The following is an 18082-nucleotide window of genomic DNA, read 5'->3' as shown; positions in this document are numbered from 1 at the left end:
ATTTATTTCTTCATAGGCCCCAAGCCAAAGGACACAGCCCAAAGCGGAGCTGTTGTGGAAGCCGAGGCTCCTGCAGAGGCCACACTGGGGTCAGAATCAACGGTACCACCTTGGGCAGGGAACCAGCCGAAGGCTATTTCTGAAGCCATAAAGGCTCACAGCACCCTGTGTTGCAATTAATAAATATCATTGTTGATAGACAGGAACAAAGCCCGCCTTCACGTCCTGACTCTGTGGCTCGTTTGGTGAAGCACTTAGGACCAGGCTCAGCCAACATACACACATAATGGCTTTAATTACATCCTGTGAATTTATTTTTCCAGAGAGAAATATTTCTGTGGGGAAATGTCCATAAAAGCAGCTTTACCGGAGTGTGATTGTGTGTATGTGTTTCCTATAGGAAATCTGTTTAGTTTAAATCCCAGCCTGAGGGCACAAAGACCAGAGCAGCCTGCTGACAGCCCCTCAGCGGGTGGGGTGCTGGTCTGGGCCCCACCCCGGCTCTGCCCTTTGCCCTCTGAGATCCTGACGCTCTCAGTTCTGCAGCCAGTAATTCTGACTTGTTTTTAGAAAAGAGGAGGGACAATGCTTTTATGGCTACGTGTCAGGCACTATCCTCCTCCCAGACAAGATCCTTCTGTTACTAGGGTGACAAGGGCAGGTTTGAGATGGAACTCTATTTTCTTAGATCTTCAGGGAATCACAACATGAAATCCCGCCCAGTGCTCTGTCACCACTGAGACCCCTGAGAGCTGGCCACCTCCCAAACTGTTGCTCTAACATTACCTTTGAACTTTAGGACACACACGTCAGTGTTATATTAACACACTGACATCGGCATTATTAATGTTATATTAATGCACCTTCTTTGTACGCCACCTCTCTTTTTACACAGCCAACACTAACACTGCAATGGTTACAAAGCATGTTTTTAACCTCTTGGGTCTTCGGTTCTCTAGGTTCCAGGACAGGCCGAACATCCAAGCATTCAATCTAGACTGACAGGTGCTGAACCTGAGCGCATGAAGGGAATTTTAAAAACAAAATCAAGAAGCCGGACTCAGTGGCAAACGCCTGTAAATCCCAGCACTCTGAGAGGCAGAGGCAGGTGGATCTGGTCTACAAAGTGAGTCCAAGACAGCCAAGGATACACAGAAAAACCCTGTCTCCAAAAAAAAAAAAAAAAAAAAAAAAAAAAAAAGTCTAGTGAGACTGTCTTAAAGGGAAGGCAGGGTGTTGTGGCTATCGAGCACCTGGCATCCTTCTCTGGCCTCTGCACACAGGCATGGGCACATGCACACACATGCACACAACACATACACATGCATACCATACATAAGCAAACTACATTGGTCATATCCTTACAAGCATATAAATTATAAAACCATGACCTTGGTGTACAGATAAACCCTTGTCTTTTTCCCATTGTTTACATTTTTTTAAGATTTATTTATGCATATGACTGTTTGCCTCTATGTAAGTGTACATGTGTGTGCCCAAGGAGTTCAGCAGACCACGATCCCCTGGAACAAGAGTTACTGATGGTTGTGGGTCACGATGTGGTTCTGGGAACTGCACCCACTGAGCCATCTCTCCAGCCCTTGTCCTGAGTCCAGTGCTTCGTTTATCTGTACAAAATTTTCTCTGACACAAAAGACTTCTGATGTCACAAGGAAAAAAAAATCAAGTTATAGTAAAAAGAGAGACTTCCAGAAGCTATGGTTTGTGTAGTTTCCTGAATTAGCTACCTGAGTGGTCCTAGGAGTGGAAACTGCTAGAATACCACGTACCACGTAAAACAGCACCTTCTTGAACTCTATGGTGATACTTTTTTTTCAATAAATACTGACCTAAGGGCAGTCAGATCACATCAGAAAGACAGATCAGACACACACAACAGGCCAGAGGACAGACAGGCCAGCAATCACAAACTGCAGACAGATGGAAGGCACAGGGAGAGAAGTGAAGGATTCAAATTTGAGTGACAAACAAGTAAGGTCTAGAGGGAACTGGAGCCACACCACTCTCTCCAGAAGCCTCCTTGCTCTGTAGACACTGCAACCTTCCTCCTGCTAAGGAGCCCAGGTATTTTAACAGCAAGATGGATGCCTTGGCAGGTTTAAAAATAAAAACGAGAGATAAATAGGTCTTGAGTTTTACCGGGAGAACTCTCCTGGGAGGACAGCCTGCCGTACCGGCCCTGCGGGAGAGCTCTCTTAGCCACTGAGTCATCATCTCTCCAGCCCCAAGAGTGCTCGCATGGGGTCGGGAGCAGCTGCCAGGGAGGCTCCTGGCAGAACCGCTTCTGTCCACAGCAGTGCCAGCTGCAGGATCCACCTGGAGGGCTTCTGCGGGTAATTTCCCAATTACTTGAACCAGTTTAATGCTTAAAACCCAGAGTGAAAGTTTTTCTGTTTGCTTGGTTGGTTTATTTGTGCACATGAAAAAATGTAGGGTGAGCCTGGCTAGTTCAGGGCAGCTCAGAAAAGCAAGTTAAGATCACTAAGTCCTTTGCTGACACTGACTAGATGCCTACCCACCCAAGATCTATCTCACTGGAGCTTGAGGCACAACAGGGAAGGCAAGGCGCCTCTGTCCTCACATATTTACTCACTATTGAAAGGAAAACAAGTACGAATATCAAAGCCTAGTCTGAATACTAGGCCTGAGCTGCTGCTGTCTGAGTCCGGGTGTGGGGCCATAGGGGTGTGTGGGCGCAGGTGCCCATGTGGAAGTCAGGACAACTTTGAGTCTCAGTCCTCACCTTCCACCTCATCTGAGGCAGGCTTTGGGTTTTGCTGCGCACAGACAAAGCCAGCTGGTCCAGCTCCTGGGAATTTCCTGTCTCTGCCTGCCATCTCGCTGTAGAAGCTCTGGGACTGCAGATTTGTGCCATCACATCTGGCTGTTTTATGTGGGTTCCGGGGGTTTCTACTGAGGTCCACACACTTCCATAGTGAATATTTTCCCTGCTGGGCTATCTCATCACCCCCACCCCGTACTATTTTTAGATATTTCCTCTGAGCACAGATTAATGTCAGTTCAAATCCCTAAAGTGTGAGTCCACATTCCTAGGAAACCTATAAACCACAAGAGGGAAACAACCAGGAATTCCACTTCTGTACTGTCAAAATATTAAATAAGGCTGGTGCTTAATTTGTATCCCAAGACACAGACACGGTCACATATATAAGCCCCCAGAAACGTCTCAAACAATCTTAAACCTTCTGGCAAAGGATGAGCAGACTCATAATAGTCAGTTACCACAAGAAAGGCAGTGTGTCCTGGTATGAATGAGAAGCTATTTTCCCTGCACACATCTGAAAGTTAAAAATCCAAAAGCTTACATTTTTTTCTGTGTTAACTAAATCTGACAATTCATACACTTTTAGGAAAAATAGGTGATCATTTTAATGATTTATGTATAAAAGAAAAATAAAACTTTATGATACAATCTGATAGACTACAGCATATAAAATTTTACTCACATACAATGTATGTAATTTTCTCAACATAAAAATTCTATTCATACATACAAATTCATAAAAGGATATATATATATATATATATATCTTAACTTGGTATATATGGGATCCACTTAGGGTTATGGCTAAGTCATTTAATTCAGTAGAAAAAAAATTATGAATATACAAAAGACTAGTTGATAAGCAATCCTCCCCTCCCCTGTAAACTGTTCAGAATCATCTGGTTGGCTGAGTGGTGTGGTATACTTCAGACAGGTGAGACTAAGCGGCTGAAGGGAGTCTCCACTCCGTCCAGGCTCCCAGTTGACGACTGGGCCGGTGCCTTCAATGGACTGAGCAACACTAGCTGTGCCACATGTGCTAAGCCTTTAGGGAACAAAACCATGCTCAGGAAGTCTTCACACTCACCAGGGCTTGCTTTAGTGTACATAATAAATATTCAGAAACATAGGGACCATTTCAGACCTTAAGCCAGTAAGAACTTCTCCAAACACAGTGAGATCTTTTATACAATAATTCAAGACCTTAATAAGTATTTACAGTGTTTTATGTAGAGAAAAAACTGAATATAAACCATTAAAAAAAACTTTGTTAAAAAAACTTTACAGAAAGGAAAACACAAATTGTAAATTGGTGTATTCTCTTCCTTACAATCTCTTCTCACTCCCAACTCTCAGAGCATACCTACACAGAAGAAAAGCACTATGCCACTCCTTCACGCTTACAAGGCCCTCTTAAGGAGTCCTAGGGACTGCTTAGCCAGCCATCAGGCATTATCTAGAGGCTGAAGAAAGCCTAGGTGGTAGCCATGACAGTTCCCATCACACAATGCCCATAAAGGCCAGATTGAATCGTCCCTTCTCAGCAGATGAGCTTCAAGGGCTAGAAATGTAGCCAGCAGGGCCATGGGGGAGCTACAGAAAGCAGCATGTGTGCTAATAAGAAGGCAGCAACCCTGCACAGGTGACAGGCTCCTTCCTTACAAGGACACAGGTAGAAATGAAAATGGCAATTCGAGCATTTCAAGCCTCAGTCTACTCATAAAGTACCCACCAAAAAGCACACAGTCATTCTTTGCCCGGTGCCAGTATGAGATCCTCCTGGGAGATTCAAAAGCAGAAATGAAGGCCTGCTGTTTCCCTGGTAGGATGACACAACTTACCAGCAGGAAAACTTGGGTGCAGGGTTAAACAGGCAGCAGAAAACTTATTTGCCAAGAAACAAAGAAAGAAGCCCTCCTTCCCACTGTGGCGAGCTAGTTATACGTAGCAAGTAGCACAGCTAGAAGGAAGGAAAAAACACAGCCTTTTAATAAGCTCAGTGCCTAAGCCAAAAGCTCTGACCGGAGCTGGGCCAGGCTGTCAGCATTCCATTTTCTCAGCAGACTGGGGCTCAGAGTGGCACTTTCCTGTCCCTTCTCTCTTCATGAGGAAGCCGGGTGCATGTGAGCAGGGCTGGCCCTTCACCTGCGTGACGTCAGGTTGATACTGTGCACCATTTTCTGGATCTTCTCCTCGTTCTTCAGGATGTTGGCCTTCACGGCACAGATCTTGTCCTGCTGGTCTCTGATCTGCTGCTCCAGCTCAGATAGCTCCACTTTCAGGGGCTCCACCGCACTGTCGGTGATGCTGGTGGAAGACAACAGTGGCTCATCAGTGTCCTGTGGGTTCTGTCTTGTGCCTCTCACTCCAGCCCAAAAGCTGGCAGCAGCAAAGGGACCCCAAGAAAAGGGTCAACGTCAGAGCCCTAAGAATGGTACGACAGGCACCATCCACAACTGGCAGGCCTAGCTGTTGCCTGAGCCCATGTGAGAGTTCCTTTAAGAAGTAAAATGAAAGGCCGGGCACGGTGGCGCACGTCTTTAATCCCAGCACTCGGGAGGCAGAGGCAGGCAGATCACTGTATGTTCAAGGCCAGCCTGGTCTACAAAGCAAGTCCAGGACAGCTATGGCTACATAGAGAGATCCTGTCTCGAAAAACCAAAAAAAAGTAAATGAAAAAGAGCTAATATTTCCCCAGTAACAGGTGTGAATCCATAAAGTATATACAAAAAAGAGACTCAGAAGTGACTGCCAAGCCCCTCCCCCGCACTGGACACAGCCTGGACCAGTCTCTCCTTGGCAGGAGACAGCTCTCCTTAGGATAAGGCTCAGGGCTTGGAGGGACTCTGTCTGCCCAGGTCCTGGCTCATCTGCTCAGCAGGGACAGGTGACTTCCTCATTGCTGGGCTGAGCACAGGCACAAGCACAGAATATACCTCAGAATGCTGGAGTCAAACATAGTAACCTTTCCTTTCAGGCTATTAAAGCCTATAAAAACAGAAAGTAAACACAATACCAAGAGCCATGTCCCTCCACTTTGCTGTGGACCGGGCCTTACAAGGGAGGCTCTCTGGGCTGACACTTTCCAAACTAAGAAGTGTTAAATACTCCCGTGCTGCAGACAGCATCAATATTACTGGTGATTTTCTAGATTCTATCATGTGGCATATTTAAATTTTAAGGGGCTTTTTAAGTAATAATAGACTAGTAAGAAAGAGCCCCCAAATTGGTTGCTGGATACAAAGTGGTCAGTCCTGAAATCATACACTCAACAAAAGAGGGCTCAGCAGGTGTGTTTATATATTTGTGCATTCTCTTACATACATATAAGTATGTATAAGTATGTTACATGTATGTAACAATGATAATTTTTAAAAAAGATGCTATCAGTTTGAAAGTGAGAGATTATCAGAAGAGTTGGAGAGAGGGTACCAAATGGGGTTGGAGGGAGAAAGGGTAACAAGAAAAGTGATATATTTCTACTATGAAACTTAAAAAAAAAAAAAGTACAATTTCAGCTGAGCATGGTGGTGCATGCCTTTAATCACAGTGCTCAGTAGGCAGGAAATCAAGGCCAGCCTGATCTACATAGTGAATTCCAGGCCAGCCAAACTGTGAGATCTTGTCTCAAAACAAACAAACAAACAAAATAAGCAAAGAAAGAAGGAAGAAAAAAAGGGAGGAAGTAGGGGGCTGGAGAGATGGCTCAGAGGTTAAGAGCACTGACTGCTCTTCCAGAGGTCCTGAGTTCAAATCCCAGCAACCACATCGTAGCTTATAACCATCTATAGTGTGATATGATGCCCTCTTCTGGCATGCAGGTATACATGCAGACAGAACATTATATACTTAATAAATAAATCTTTTTTAAAAAATTAATTTATTTATTTTTTATTTTATGTGGATTGGTGTTTTGCTTTCATGTATGTCTGTGTAAGGGTGTCAGATTTTGGAGTTACAGACAGTTGTGAGCTGCCATGTGGGTGCTGGGAATTGAACCCGGGTCCTTTGGAAGAGCAGTCAGTGCTCTTAACCGCTGAGCCATCTCTCCCGTCCCTAAATAAATAAATCTTTAAAAAAAAGAAAGAAAGAAAGAAAAGAAAGAGGGAGGAATAGAGCCAATTTTAACTGGGCTTTTCTGTAACATGGACTTACACATGTGTTATTCAGTCAAATCATATGTTGTGAAGAAGAAAAGTCCACATGTGAATAGTCACATGTTTCTACAAACACAGGCACCTCTCAAAATAAAGCTCCTCTCTAAAAATTTCACTTTTCAGCAGACATCCTGTTAGTTACAATTTTGAGTTCATCAGTATCTCACTCAGTTCCCCACCTCGCCCCCTTCTGCAGCCCCAGTTTCCCCTCCCCTCTGCAGTCCCAGTTCCCCCTCTCCTCTGCATCTCTAGTTCTCCCTCCCCCTCTGCAGCCCCAGTTCCCCCTCCCCCTCTGCAGCCCCAGTTTCCCCTCCCCCTCTGCAGCCCCAGTTTCCCCTCCCCTCTGCAGCCCCAGTTCCCCCCTGCAGCCCCAGTTTCCCCTCCCCTCTGCAGGCCCAGTTCCCCCTCCCCCTCTGCAGCCCCAGTTCCCCCTCCTCCTCTGCAGCCCCAGTTCCCCCTCCCCCTATGCAGCCCCAGTTCCCCCTCCCCTCTGCAGCCCCAGTTCCCCCTCCCTCTCTGCAGCCCCAGTTCCCCCTCCCCTCTACAGCCCCAGTTCCCCCTCCCCTCTGCAGCCCCAGTTCCCCCTCCCCTCTGCAGCCCCAGTTCCCCTCCCCTCTGCAGCATCAGTTCCTCCTCCCCTCTGCAGCCCCAGTTCCCCTCCCCTCTGCAGCACCAGTTCCCCCTCCCCTCTGCAGCCCCAGTTCCCCTCCCCTCTGCAGCACCAGTTCCCCCTCCCTCTCTGCAGCCCCAGGTCCCCCCCTGCAGCCCCCACCTCTGCTCCTTGCTCAGGGCTTCAGCGTGCTGCCGGTTCTCGCTGTGCCACAGCTGCAGTTCGTTCTGCATAGCGTCCACGTCCTCCTGGATGTAGTCCATGATCTTTCCCAGGGGAAGTGCACTCTTGCACAGGGTTTGGATGGACACACGGAGCTTCTCTATCTCCTTGGAGACGATGTCCTTCTCCTTCTTCCATGCTGACTCAAAGATGAGTGATCGCTCCTTTGGTTATGGGAAGAGAATGTCTTTAGGGGTGAGCTAAGCAAGCTAGAGGCAGCACCCCAAGTGGGTCCCACAAAAGGAAAACCTGACGAACTGAACTTATCAGAAATGAAAATGTTTACTCTGCAGAGTCCTTTTCAAGTGAGAGGAGACATGTACAAATTACAGGTCCCATAGAGGACGTGTGCAGTAAGTAGAATACAGAAAGAACTCAAAAACTCCATGGCAGCAAGCAGACAACCAATGGAAAGGACAAGAGACCAGCAACAGTTCACTGGAGGTGATAGTCAGTCAGCAGTAAACACATGAAAGTATGTCCAACTGCACCAGCAGCTCCAAGTGTAATTCAGACAGCAATGCCTGGTGCCAAGCAGGAGAAACTGCGTCAATGGTAATTGCTGGCAAGACCGTTTAGTGTGTCTTTACAGACTATCTTGGGACTATAGCTTGAATCTAAAAACATCTTCTGAAGGCTTGGGCATCGTGAACAGGCTTTTGAGAGGTGACTGGGTGAAGAAAGTTCTTACTTCATCCTCTGTAACTTCCCAGCTGAAGGACCATTTACAAGGTGGGGCCTGACTGGAGGAAGCTGCCTCTGGGAGCTACCTTTGAGAGTGCACCTTGGCTTGGCCTCTCCTCTCCCTCTGCTCCTCAGCTGCACGGGTGAGCAGGGGCTCCCTCTCCACCACCATGCTCACCAAGGCAGAGTACAGAAGGAAACCCCGGAAGCTGTGAGCCACAACACAACTTTCTCCTTTAAGCTGTTTTCTCGGGCATTCTGTCTTGACGACAGAAAACTGACTCACACATACAATCCAGCGAACGTGCATCCAAGCATTAAAACTCACACTCATGATAATTCTACACAACTAGTTACAAGCTGGCCATGGCGGCATATGCTTATAATCCTAGCACTTGGAAGGTAGAATCAAGAATATCAAAAGTTAAGATTATCCTTAGCCACACAGCCAGTCTGAGGCCAGCTTGACATCTGTCTCAATAAAAATAAAGTAAAAATAAAACTAGGCCCAAGCTAGAAATAACCCAATATGTCAAATAAACTGTGGTATGTCCATCTCATGGAAGACTACGCAGCAACAAGCACAGAGGACCCACTGGACAGCTCGTGGAGAGTTGTGCTAGGTCATAAACTGAGCCCTCGTATAGTGTATGAACAAGCTTGAGATGCCAGTTATAGAAGCGAGTGGCACACTAGTGAGGGCCAGGAGCAAAAGGCGGGAGGAAGAGGCTAAATTACAAAAAGGCTGAGAAGGGTGCTATGATAGGGGCGTTCTGATCTTGACTATACTAGTGTCAAGAACACAGACATGGGGGTAACCCCACAGGCAAGCTAGAAAGGCTTTAGAGTACATCTCCAGGGCTTCTCCACAGCTCAAAAGGATCCAGTTACCTCAAAATGAAATGTGTCTGTTAAGAGAGATAGAAAAGCCAGGCATGATGGTACACACTTTGAGGTAGAAGCGGAGACCGGCAGCACCAGTGCTAACTACTAGAAAGTGGAGTGCCAAGCATGGTACAAACTACCAAGATGATGGGGTGACAGGAGGCAAGCCGGGTCTCGAACAGTGGGCAGGAGGAGCTTTCCCGACGCAGGGCTCCAGACAGAGAGCAGAATGGCTGCAGTCTCTGCACACTGGTGGCTGCTCATGCCCAGGCAATGGTGAGGGCTGAGGGGCAGGGAGTGTCAGAGGTGGGAGACAGCAGGCACAATGAGGGCTTTGGTTTGATCCTGACCAATAGCAGCCACAGAGGGATGTGAGCATCAAAAAAGCTAATTAATGAATATAAAAGCCACTCGGCTCACACTTCAGCGTGAAGGCCTTATTGATTATGGCCCATTGGTGCAATGCGAAGGCAGGGATGAAGCACATGTCTGTCTTTGGTTGGCTAGTCCATGTTTTGTTTTGTTTTGAGATGGGGTGTCAAGTAGCCTCAAACTTGACAGACATACACATATCAAGCATATGTATATGTATATCAAGGACGACCTTGACCTCCCGATCCCTCTGTCTCCACCTCCTGGTTGCTGGGATGACAGGAATACACCATTAAACATAGCTTAGGAGACAGAGGTCTGGCGATGATTTTTTAAGCAGAAGTCTTTCCTTGCATTGCCAAAACCTCACAGGCGGGTCTCACACTCTGGGATCCTGTTTCAGCAACTGGAGCTCACTGGCCAGCCTCTGCACTGGTTCTTTTCACAGACACAGGTACCGTCCATGCCACCACTCCTGCTCACCATAACCTTGCCTTTTAACTACTATGGCTTGTGATTTGAAACAGGGTCCATCATTTACAACCAAAACCAACTCAGTTTTCTAGGCTCAGCCACTCAGCAGGCAGCTTACCTGAGCCCTGCACATGGATGTGTGAGGCCCGCTCTATTGAATGACAACGCTGATGAGCTGAGAAAGCACAGGTCATGTGACAGCAATCAAGTTCCCCACCCAAACAACCACAAACTTAAAAACAAAAAGCTACCACCTTATTTCCGTTAAAAAAAAACAAAAACCTGAGGGGCTGGAGAGATGGCTCAGAGGTTAAGAGCACTGACTGCTCTTCCAGAGACCCTGAGTTCAATTCCCAGCAACCACATGGTGGCTCACAACCATCTATAATGATATCTGGTGCCCTCTTCTGGCGTGCAAGCACATATGCAGGCAGAACACTGTATACATAATAAATAAATATTTTAAAAAGATATTTAAAAAAAAAAAAGAAAACAAATTCCCCAAACTAACCGGCCTCTTACTTAAGCTTCTGTGAAGGAAACCAATGCCACAACAACAACAACAACTATTGCTGCTGCTGCTGCTATATTATTACTATTGCTATTGGGGTCATTGAAGAAACAGCACTAAATATGTACTCTCTGCCCCCCTCACAGGATGTCAATGGAAACAATGTCCCTAGGAAATCAACTCAACTCAAACAATATGAGAACCACAGATAAACTGAGAAAAACCTTACTTGGGTCTAGGACTGAGAATTAAGAGAAGAGCATTCTCTAGAGCAGTTCCCTGCGCGCTGACACAAGGCTAATGACATCATGCCATCTAGTGGCCATGTAAGAATCTGAGCAGCAACCCAGATCACCAAAACCTCTCAGTCAAACAGAACTCACTGCAGACTATCGACCTTAATTAAGACAACATGAGAAGGATATTTTGTTCATTAGAAGGCATTTGAAGATACAACACGGGGAAAGTAACTGAGAAAATGAAGAAATAAATGAATGAATGAGACTAACACAGTGTGGATCTAAATTACCAGACTTGTTCAGTTTGGAATTTTGTTTGTTTGTTTTAGGCTTGGGTTTTGTTGTTATTGTTGTTGTTGTTTTAAAGGTGTCACTCTGTAGCCCTGCTGCCCCAGAATTCACTATACAGACCAAGCTGGCTTTAAACTCACAGAGATCTACCTGCCTCTGCCTCCTGAGTGTGGGGTCAAAGGTGTGTGACACCACAGCTGGCTGAATTACCAGACTTCATGGAACCACATGAAAGTAACATCACTGCAAGGGCAGCATGAGTCAGCCAGGACTCAGTAATGGCAGAGCCAGAGTGGAGAACGGAGGAAGAGGGAGGAGAGCAGGGATGACATAAAGCACAATGCTTAAAGAGAGGGGGACACAGCAGTGCCCAGAAGTGGTGTCACTGGAGCTGGCTCCACAAGGGCAGGAACCAGATCTCCACACAGGGTACTGAGTCTGCACTGAGCAGATACCTGAGGGTGAAGCAGACGGCGTCAGGTATGAGAAAGAACAACATGACTACCCTACAGCAGGCAGCACCGATATCAGACACAGCATACTGTGTGTAGAAAAGAGCTAATGTCTGCAGCACAAAGGAGGATTTTAAAAACAAATTTAAAAGTTAAAAATAGGACTTCTTTGGAGGGAAAAAGCCAAGCAAGTAACAGACTGCAAAGATATTTACAGAATGAGACACAAGGCTTGATCCCAAGATATATGTCAAGTATACAACCACAATATAGACAGACATTATACATAATAAGTACATTATATCCTGGAAAGCACAACCACTACCTGTAGTGAAAACTTTTGAGGGTTTGGTTTCTTTAAAACACGCAGACTATTATGGGAATATGCTTTTGTTTTAATCCCAGGTGTGGGATATCGGGGCACTTCAGACTGCCCACAGCAGCTGACTATGATTTGCCTCATGCTCTCGTAGAAGCATGATTTTGCCAGCAGCTATAATTTCTGCAATTGTGTGATGTTTGGAATTCTAGGAACTTTTCAGTGGGTGTATAAATGCTAGGGCCCTGAAAGGCAGGATTGGTTGCTGTTGGTGCAGTTGGGTAAGTAGTCCTGTGCAAAGAGGAAACAAGAGGAAATTAGATATCCTGACAATGAAGATCAAATTTGCCCAAGGAACTCAATGCCCCTAATCAGCAGGAAGTAGTCTAACGATAATGTCACCCCCTTTCCTTTTTTCTCTCCTATCTAGTGTTAGGGGGTTGAAAGGGTAGAAAAAGGGTGCAAGAAAGAAGAACCCACGAAGTAGCAAAAGATAGCTACAATGGCGCCCAACACGGGGCTGGGTAGAATGGGAAATTTGATTTCAAATGCTGTGGAGAAAACAAAAGGGAATGGATGGATGGATGTTTCTTTTCAAGACACCAGCAAAAAATTGGCCGCAGCTGCTACTGTAAGATATCCCCAGCTCTCCTACCAGAGGGGATTTTCTGTTTGGTTTTTTTCTTCTTCCTATATTGTTTCCAAAAAAAAGTTGGCTGAGTAGTTGAAAAAGCGGCAGGTAGAAATGGAAAGATCTGAAAAACAAAAAATGACAGAATAGGGAAAACAAAAGGGTTCACTAGGCTCTCTCTCTGAAAGGGTTGCAGAGTTGGCTGTGCAACTGGAAAAAATATAGGCAGAAGTGGAAGCGCTTGGGAGGGGAGGAGCTCTGGGAAACGGAGAACAAAAGAGATCAGTCCTGGTGACTGAGCAAAAGAAGAGGAGTTTCTCACAGGAAGAAAGGGGGAATGAAACTGTGGCAGAGGGTGGTCAGGTCTGGTCAGAAGACCAACTACAAGTAACAAAAAGACATCAAAGGTAAAGGTGATTATGGGAGGCAACCACACTGGCGAGTTTAAAACCCAAAAGCTCTGAGGAGGGGAAAGGCTTTTCATAAACATACCATTCCATTAGTTACTTCTCCACTACTATGACAAAACACCATGACCAGGGCAACTTATAGAAGGAAGGGTAATTTATTTGGGCTTAAAGGTCTAGGGTTAGAGGCCATGATGGTGTTGTGAAGGCATGGCAGCAGCAGGAGGAAGCTGAGAGTTCGCATCCTGAACTACCAAGCAGGAAGCAGAAAGAGCAGACTAGCGATGGTCTGAGACTTTGAAATTCTCAACAATTGCCTCTAATAACACACTTCCTCCAACTAGTCCACACCCCCTAACCCTCCACAAACAGTGGTATCAACTGAGGACCAAGTATTCAAATGTCAGAGACAAAAGGGGATTTTATCATCCAAACCACCACAGCCACCAAAACTCATTCAAGGTATTTTAATGTCACATCCTTTTACTAAGTAAAGCCCTTCTTTTGTGGAAGTTTTTCTGTGTGACCTTGCTGGGAGCTGATGACAGACAGGACCTACATCATAACCGTTAAAAAAAAAAAAAAACGCACACCAGTAAGAAAGACCTTAGGAGCCAGAACTCACAGCAAGAAGTAGGCCTGAAAACTCCCAGCTCCTAATTCACACTAACCCAGGGTCAACACACTCATGCAGGGAGAATGAGCAGGCGAGGCCAGAAGGGAAGTGTGATGCGAAAGCACAACAGCCTCCCTGTGCAGCTGCTGCCCCACACAGCAGCCCGGACAGTCCAGAGCAGAACCCCACAGGCAGAAGCCATGTTCTCTAGGCCTCAGTAATGAAGGGGAGTAGCATTTAAGCTGTGAGCAGGATTGCTGATTTAAACTCCACTGAGCCCTGTCACGTCTAAAGCGTTTCTCAAACGCCCACATTTCTCACCTTCTCACCAGGCTTGGGAGACGATTGCAATTTCTCATAATCCTTCTTTGTCTCCAAGATCTTCTTCACGAGCCCACCTGTCAGAAATCAGCAGTTTTTAGTTACAGCTTAGTGTCTACCCCAAGAAGCTACTTACTAGTCCTGACTCTCATTGGAAAGATTAAGAGAAATGCTGACGTCTCATCATGTCTCTTTCCCTATCAGAACGCTATGATAAGGCAGACCAGGTGCCACCTGCTGATGGCAGAGGCTAGTCACAAAGTGTCACAGGAAGGAGTTCTGTAACAAACAGATCTTCTGCTAAAAAGAAATGTATATTAATACTCCAGAATGTGACTACCCACTGCAAACAGAGCACGCGAATGGTTTCTCAGGGCTGAGGCATCTTCTAGATTGGGCAAGAATACTAAACTTCTTTTAGAATTCTCCGTGGTATAAATAGCTTATGAAAATTCTTGTTTGTTTGTTGGGTTTGGTTTATTTTTCAAAACAGGGCTTCTCTTGTGTGTAGCCCTGGCGTCCTGGAACTCGATTTGTAGACCAGGATGGCCTTGAACCCACCCAAGTGCTGGGCTTAAAGGTGTGCGCCACCACACCCGGCTGAAAAAACTACTGCTTGATAGCACTTTGTAGGCTGCTGGGTGATGCTATCAAGAGCATAACGGAGCTATGGCCCCTGTGAACTATAATAAAGACCAGTGTGGAACGATACACGCCTGGGTGCAACAGTGGCACAAATGACCAGTGTGGAACAATACACGCCTGGGTGCAACAGTGGCACAAATGACCAGTGTGGAACGATACACGCCTGGGTGCAACAGTGGCACAAATGACCAGTGTGGAACAATACACGCCTGGGTGCAACAGTGGCACAAATGACCAGTGTGGAACGATACACGCCTGGGTGCAACAGTGGTACAAATGACCAGTGTGGAACGATACACGCCTGGGTGCAACAGTTAGAGGTTGCACAAATGTTAGAGGTAATCGGCCACTTTCTGATTGAATTTAAGACCCATCCCACAGAAGGAAACTCAAACATAGCACTGTAAACCTGGCCAAAAGTCTAAGGTTGGGGAGCTCATCAGCCCCAGGAGAGACCTTCTGTTCTCCTAAGTGGACATAGCATCAAGCTGCTCTCTAAATCTGTACCTCTCCACCCACAGATTAGCACTGCCCTCAGACCTCATCAGAGAAGCTTCTTTGTGCAGCGGGTTGTGATTTAGTGTGCAAACTCACAACCAAGCGAAGCACAGACAGTAAGTGTCAACAGCAAGCTCAGCCACAAATGGGACATCTATGTGGCACCCCTCGCCTGCCTTCCAAGGCTTAGGAACTTTAGTGGAAACAACAAAGCTGTAAGAGCTGGAGACAAGGGAGGAATGGCGATCAGCTGCCTGCTGGGCATGACAAGGTTCTGCACTCATGAACTCAGTAGCAGCTGTGTCTGCCTGCACACGATCAGTCAGCATTCTAACACCAGCTACCCTCATACAAGCCCTCACCTATGACTGAGAACTATGGACAGTTGATGGCTTTGGGGGAAAAAGAGACAAGTTCTTAAGGGTGTGGCTCCTGCTAGGTCAATCGTGCCCCAGTGGATAGCCCTAGCCTATACCCGGGAGTATACAGGCAGTACAACTGAAGTGGACAGATTGTTAGTTTGTTTGGTTGTTTCTTGTTTGCTTTAAAAAAAATAAATAAAAGACACAAAATTGTGAAGAAGTGAGGACAAATTGGGTAGATCTGGGAAAGGCTGGGGGAGGGGCATAACTATGATCAAAATATATCCCATAAAATCCTCAAAGAGCAAATTATTGGGTAGAAGTGTCTCCTACCCAAACATGCCTCAGTGAGACACACACACACACACACACACACACACACACACACACACACATTTTAAATGGAATCATTACTTATATTTTTACCTGCACCTATGGGGAGGGGAGGATAGGGTGAAAGAATAGGGGCTAAGTCTTACATCTCAGTGCTGGGTGGGGTAGTACACACTTATAATCTCAGCATTTAAAAGGCAGAGGCAAGAGGATGGCCAAAAGTGGGTCTCCACAGTGAGTTCTAAGCCAGCCAGAGCCACACAATGGGACCTTGCCTCAAACAACAACAGCAACATAAAAACTTACACATCTTAATGCAGTTAATTGTATACATTTAACCTTAAAGCCACAGGAATACTTACATGAATAAAATCCAAAACTGAGTTGAGTGTAGTAGTACATGCCTGTAATTCTAGTGTTTAAGAGGCTGAGATAGGAGGATGGAGAGTTCCAGGCAGCCTGGGCTATATAGCAACCTCTGTTCTCAAGAAAATGTGTATGCTAATGTGTGTACACAGGCGGTGATGCCACTGTGACTAGAGCCTGTACTAATCTCAGACCCTGCAGCTCCCTCCAGGGCCACATGGTGGCAGCAGCAGTATCCCTCTTAGAACACAGCTGGTGTATAGGCACAGGATGACCATGTGCATCTTCTAGAGCACTCGCAGAGAGGCTATACACATGCACACGTGCACTCATGTACACTCACCGTGATTCTCCTCATCCTCCAGGTCCCCTGCTGACACCTGAGCAAAAAAATAAGAAAGATCAGGTATGTTGAACTTTCAAAGACAGATGGATGGATGGATAGATAAAAACTGTACGTACATAAACTGAAAAGCTCTGGTAAACTAACCATTTCAATTTCTGAGATTTCTGCCAGCTGAGGGGCAGCTTCCACCACAAACTGCTCATCATCTTCATTGTCAGAATTCTGTGAGTCAATGATCACATTGGAGACAGTTTTACCACTTCCTGACCTGAGCAAGGAGAGAGTTGTGCAAATTAGAAGTGGTCCATCAGCCACCAGCTGCCATCAGCCCACGTAGCTGGAAACATCACAGTTATCAGAAAGGCGAACTGCCATCGCCCCGGACAGGTGACGGGAGCCTCAGCAAACAGTAGGGACAGAGAGAATATCACCGTCCACACAACAGCCTCCATGATGTCGAGCTCTAGGCCACCCCAACCCTCTACCCCAGCCTTGCTGGACCTTCTGCTTCACAAGGCTCTAACATAGACCAAGGGTGGCACAGGACCTCACTTCTTTACTGGGCAGCTCCTCTAGGCCCAGTCATCATATCCAACACCTCTGGGTGTGTTCAGCTTTGAGTACCTTTTGTTAAACAAAGAGGCCAGGGAAACATAGCCCAATCAGGGCCCATGCATTCTGAGGTGTCCTGTACATGAACACACATCATGTCTCCCTTTTGCCGGTCTGGAATGTATGCTGCTGTGTGGTTTAAGGCAATGATCTAAGCCCACTTTTCTTCAAAATCAACTTTTCCCAGCATTACCTGTTGGGCGAACCCTGCTGTTTGAGGTTGTAGTCCTCCTACTCTGGATAGCCATTCTGAGCTTGATGGAGGACTCCCTCTCCTTCTCTCCAGCAGGGCCTCCAGCTCTCTGCCTGACTCCATCTGGAGGTGTCTTTATGCATAGGTGCCCCTAACCACACTTGACATATGGCCCTTGACATAGCTGCCTGCTAGCTCTCCTCTCCCTGCACCTATAGGATAATCAGGTACTGTCTTCCCATTCATATTATAGGAGTGTGCTGCCGAATGCAAATCAAGCATCCTTAAAGTGCCTAATTTCAACCAATTATATACACCTATCCTGGAAGCCCCCCACCCACTCTCCAAGGACTATATAGCTGTTGTTCTCCCTGAGTAAAGTTGAACTAGCTCCCTGACGTGGTTCCCAGAGTGGTCAATCTCCATCATGCTCACAGCCTTCTCAGCTTGGCACCTTGCCTTCTGCTCCTTCTGCCTTTGTGGGCTGGTGGCCAACAGCCCCCCAGAGAAGAGGAGAGCCACACTACCTACTACACCCCCACCCAGCCTAAGACCCCTGCATCCCATGGCCCATACACTAGAGAACACGGGTCCAGTGTCACTAGAACCTCCTGGCCAGGCAGCCTCACCTGTCTCCTGCCAGTGTCTCGGTGCTCTCTTGTCGTTTGACCCTGGGAGGTGCTGGCCGTGCACTCCCAGGCCGAGGTATTCTTCTAAATAAGAATTGGAA

General features: G+C 46.5%; 1 protein-coding gene across 1 annotated transcript in view; it reads right to left on the bottom strand.

The window, feature by feature from the left end:
* Positions 1-4104: 4104 nt before the first annotated feature.
* Positions 4105-18082, bottom strand: part of Traf3ip1 (TRAF3 interacting protein 1) — a 39786-nt gene continuing 25808 nt past the window's right edge. The window contains exons 10-15 of the mRNA XM_051154361.1: positions 17982-18065; positions 16692-16815; positions 16545-16581; positions 13998-14074; positions 7736-7959; positions 4105-5113 (exon numbers count right to left, since the gene is read on the bottom strand). Coding sequence (XP_051010318.1) covers positions 4948-5113; positions 7736-7959; positions 13998-14074; positions 16545-16581; positions 16692-16815; positions 17982-18065 — 712 coding nt within the window. The 3' untranslated portion in view covers positions 4105-4947. The remainder of the gene's footprint in view (positions 5114-7735; positions 7960-13997; positions 14075-16544; positions 16582-16691; positions 16816-17981; positions 18066-18082) is intronic.

This window comes from Acomys russatus, chromosome 12 (assembly GCF_903995435.1).
Source record: "Acomys russatus chromosome 12, mAcoRus1.1, whole genome shotgun sequence".
Taxonomy (NCBI): domain Eukaryota; kingdom Metazoa; phylum Chordata; class Mammalia; order Rodentia; family Muridae; genus Acomys; species Acomys russatus.
Note: the sequence above shows the minus strand (reverse complement) of the source record. Positions and strands in the feature narration are given on the sequence as shown.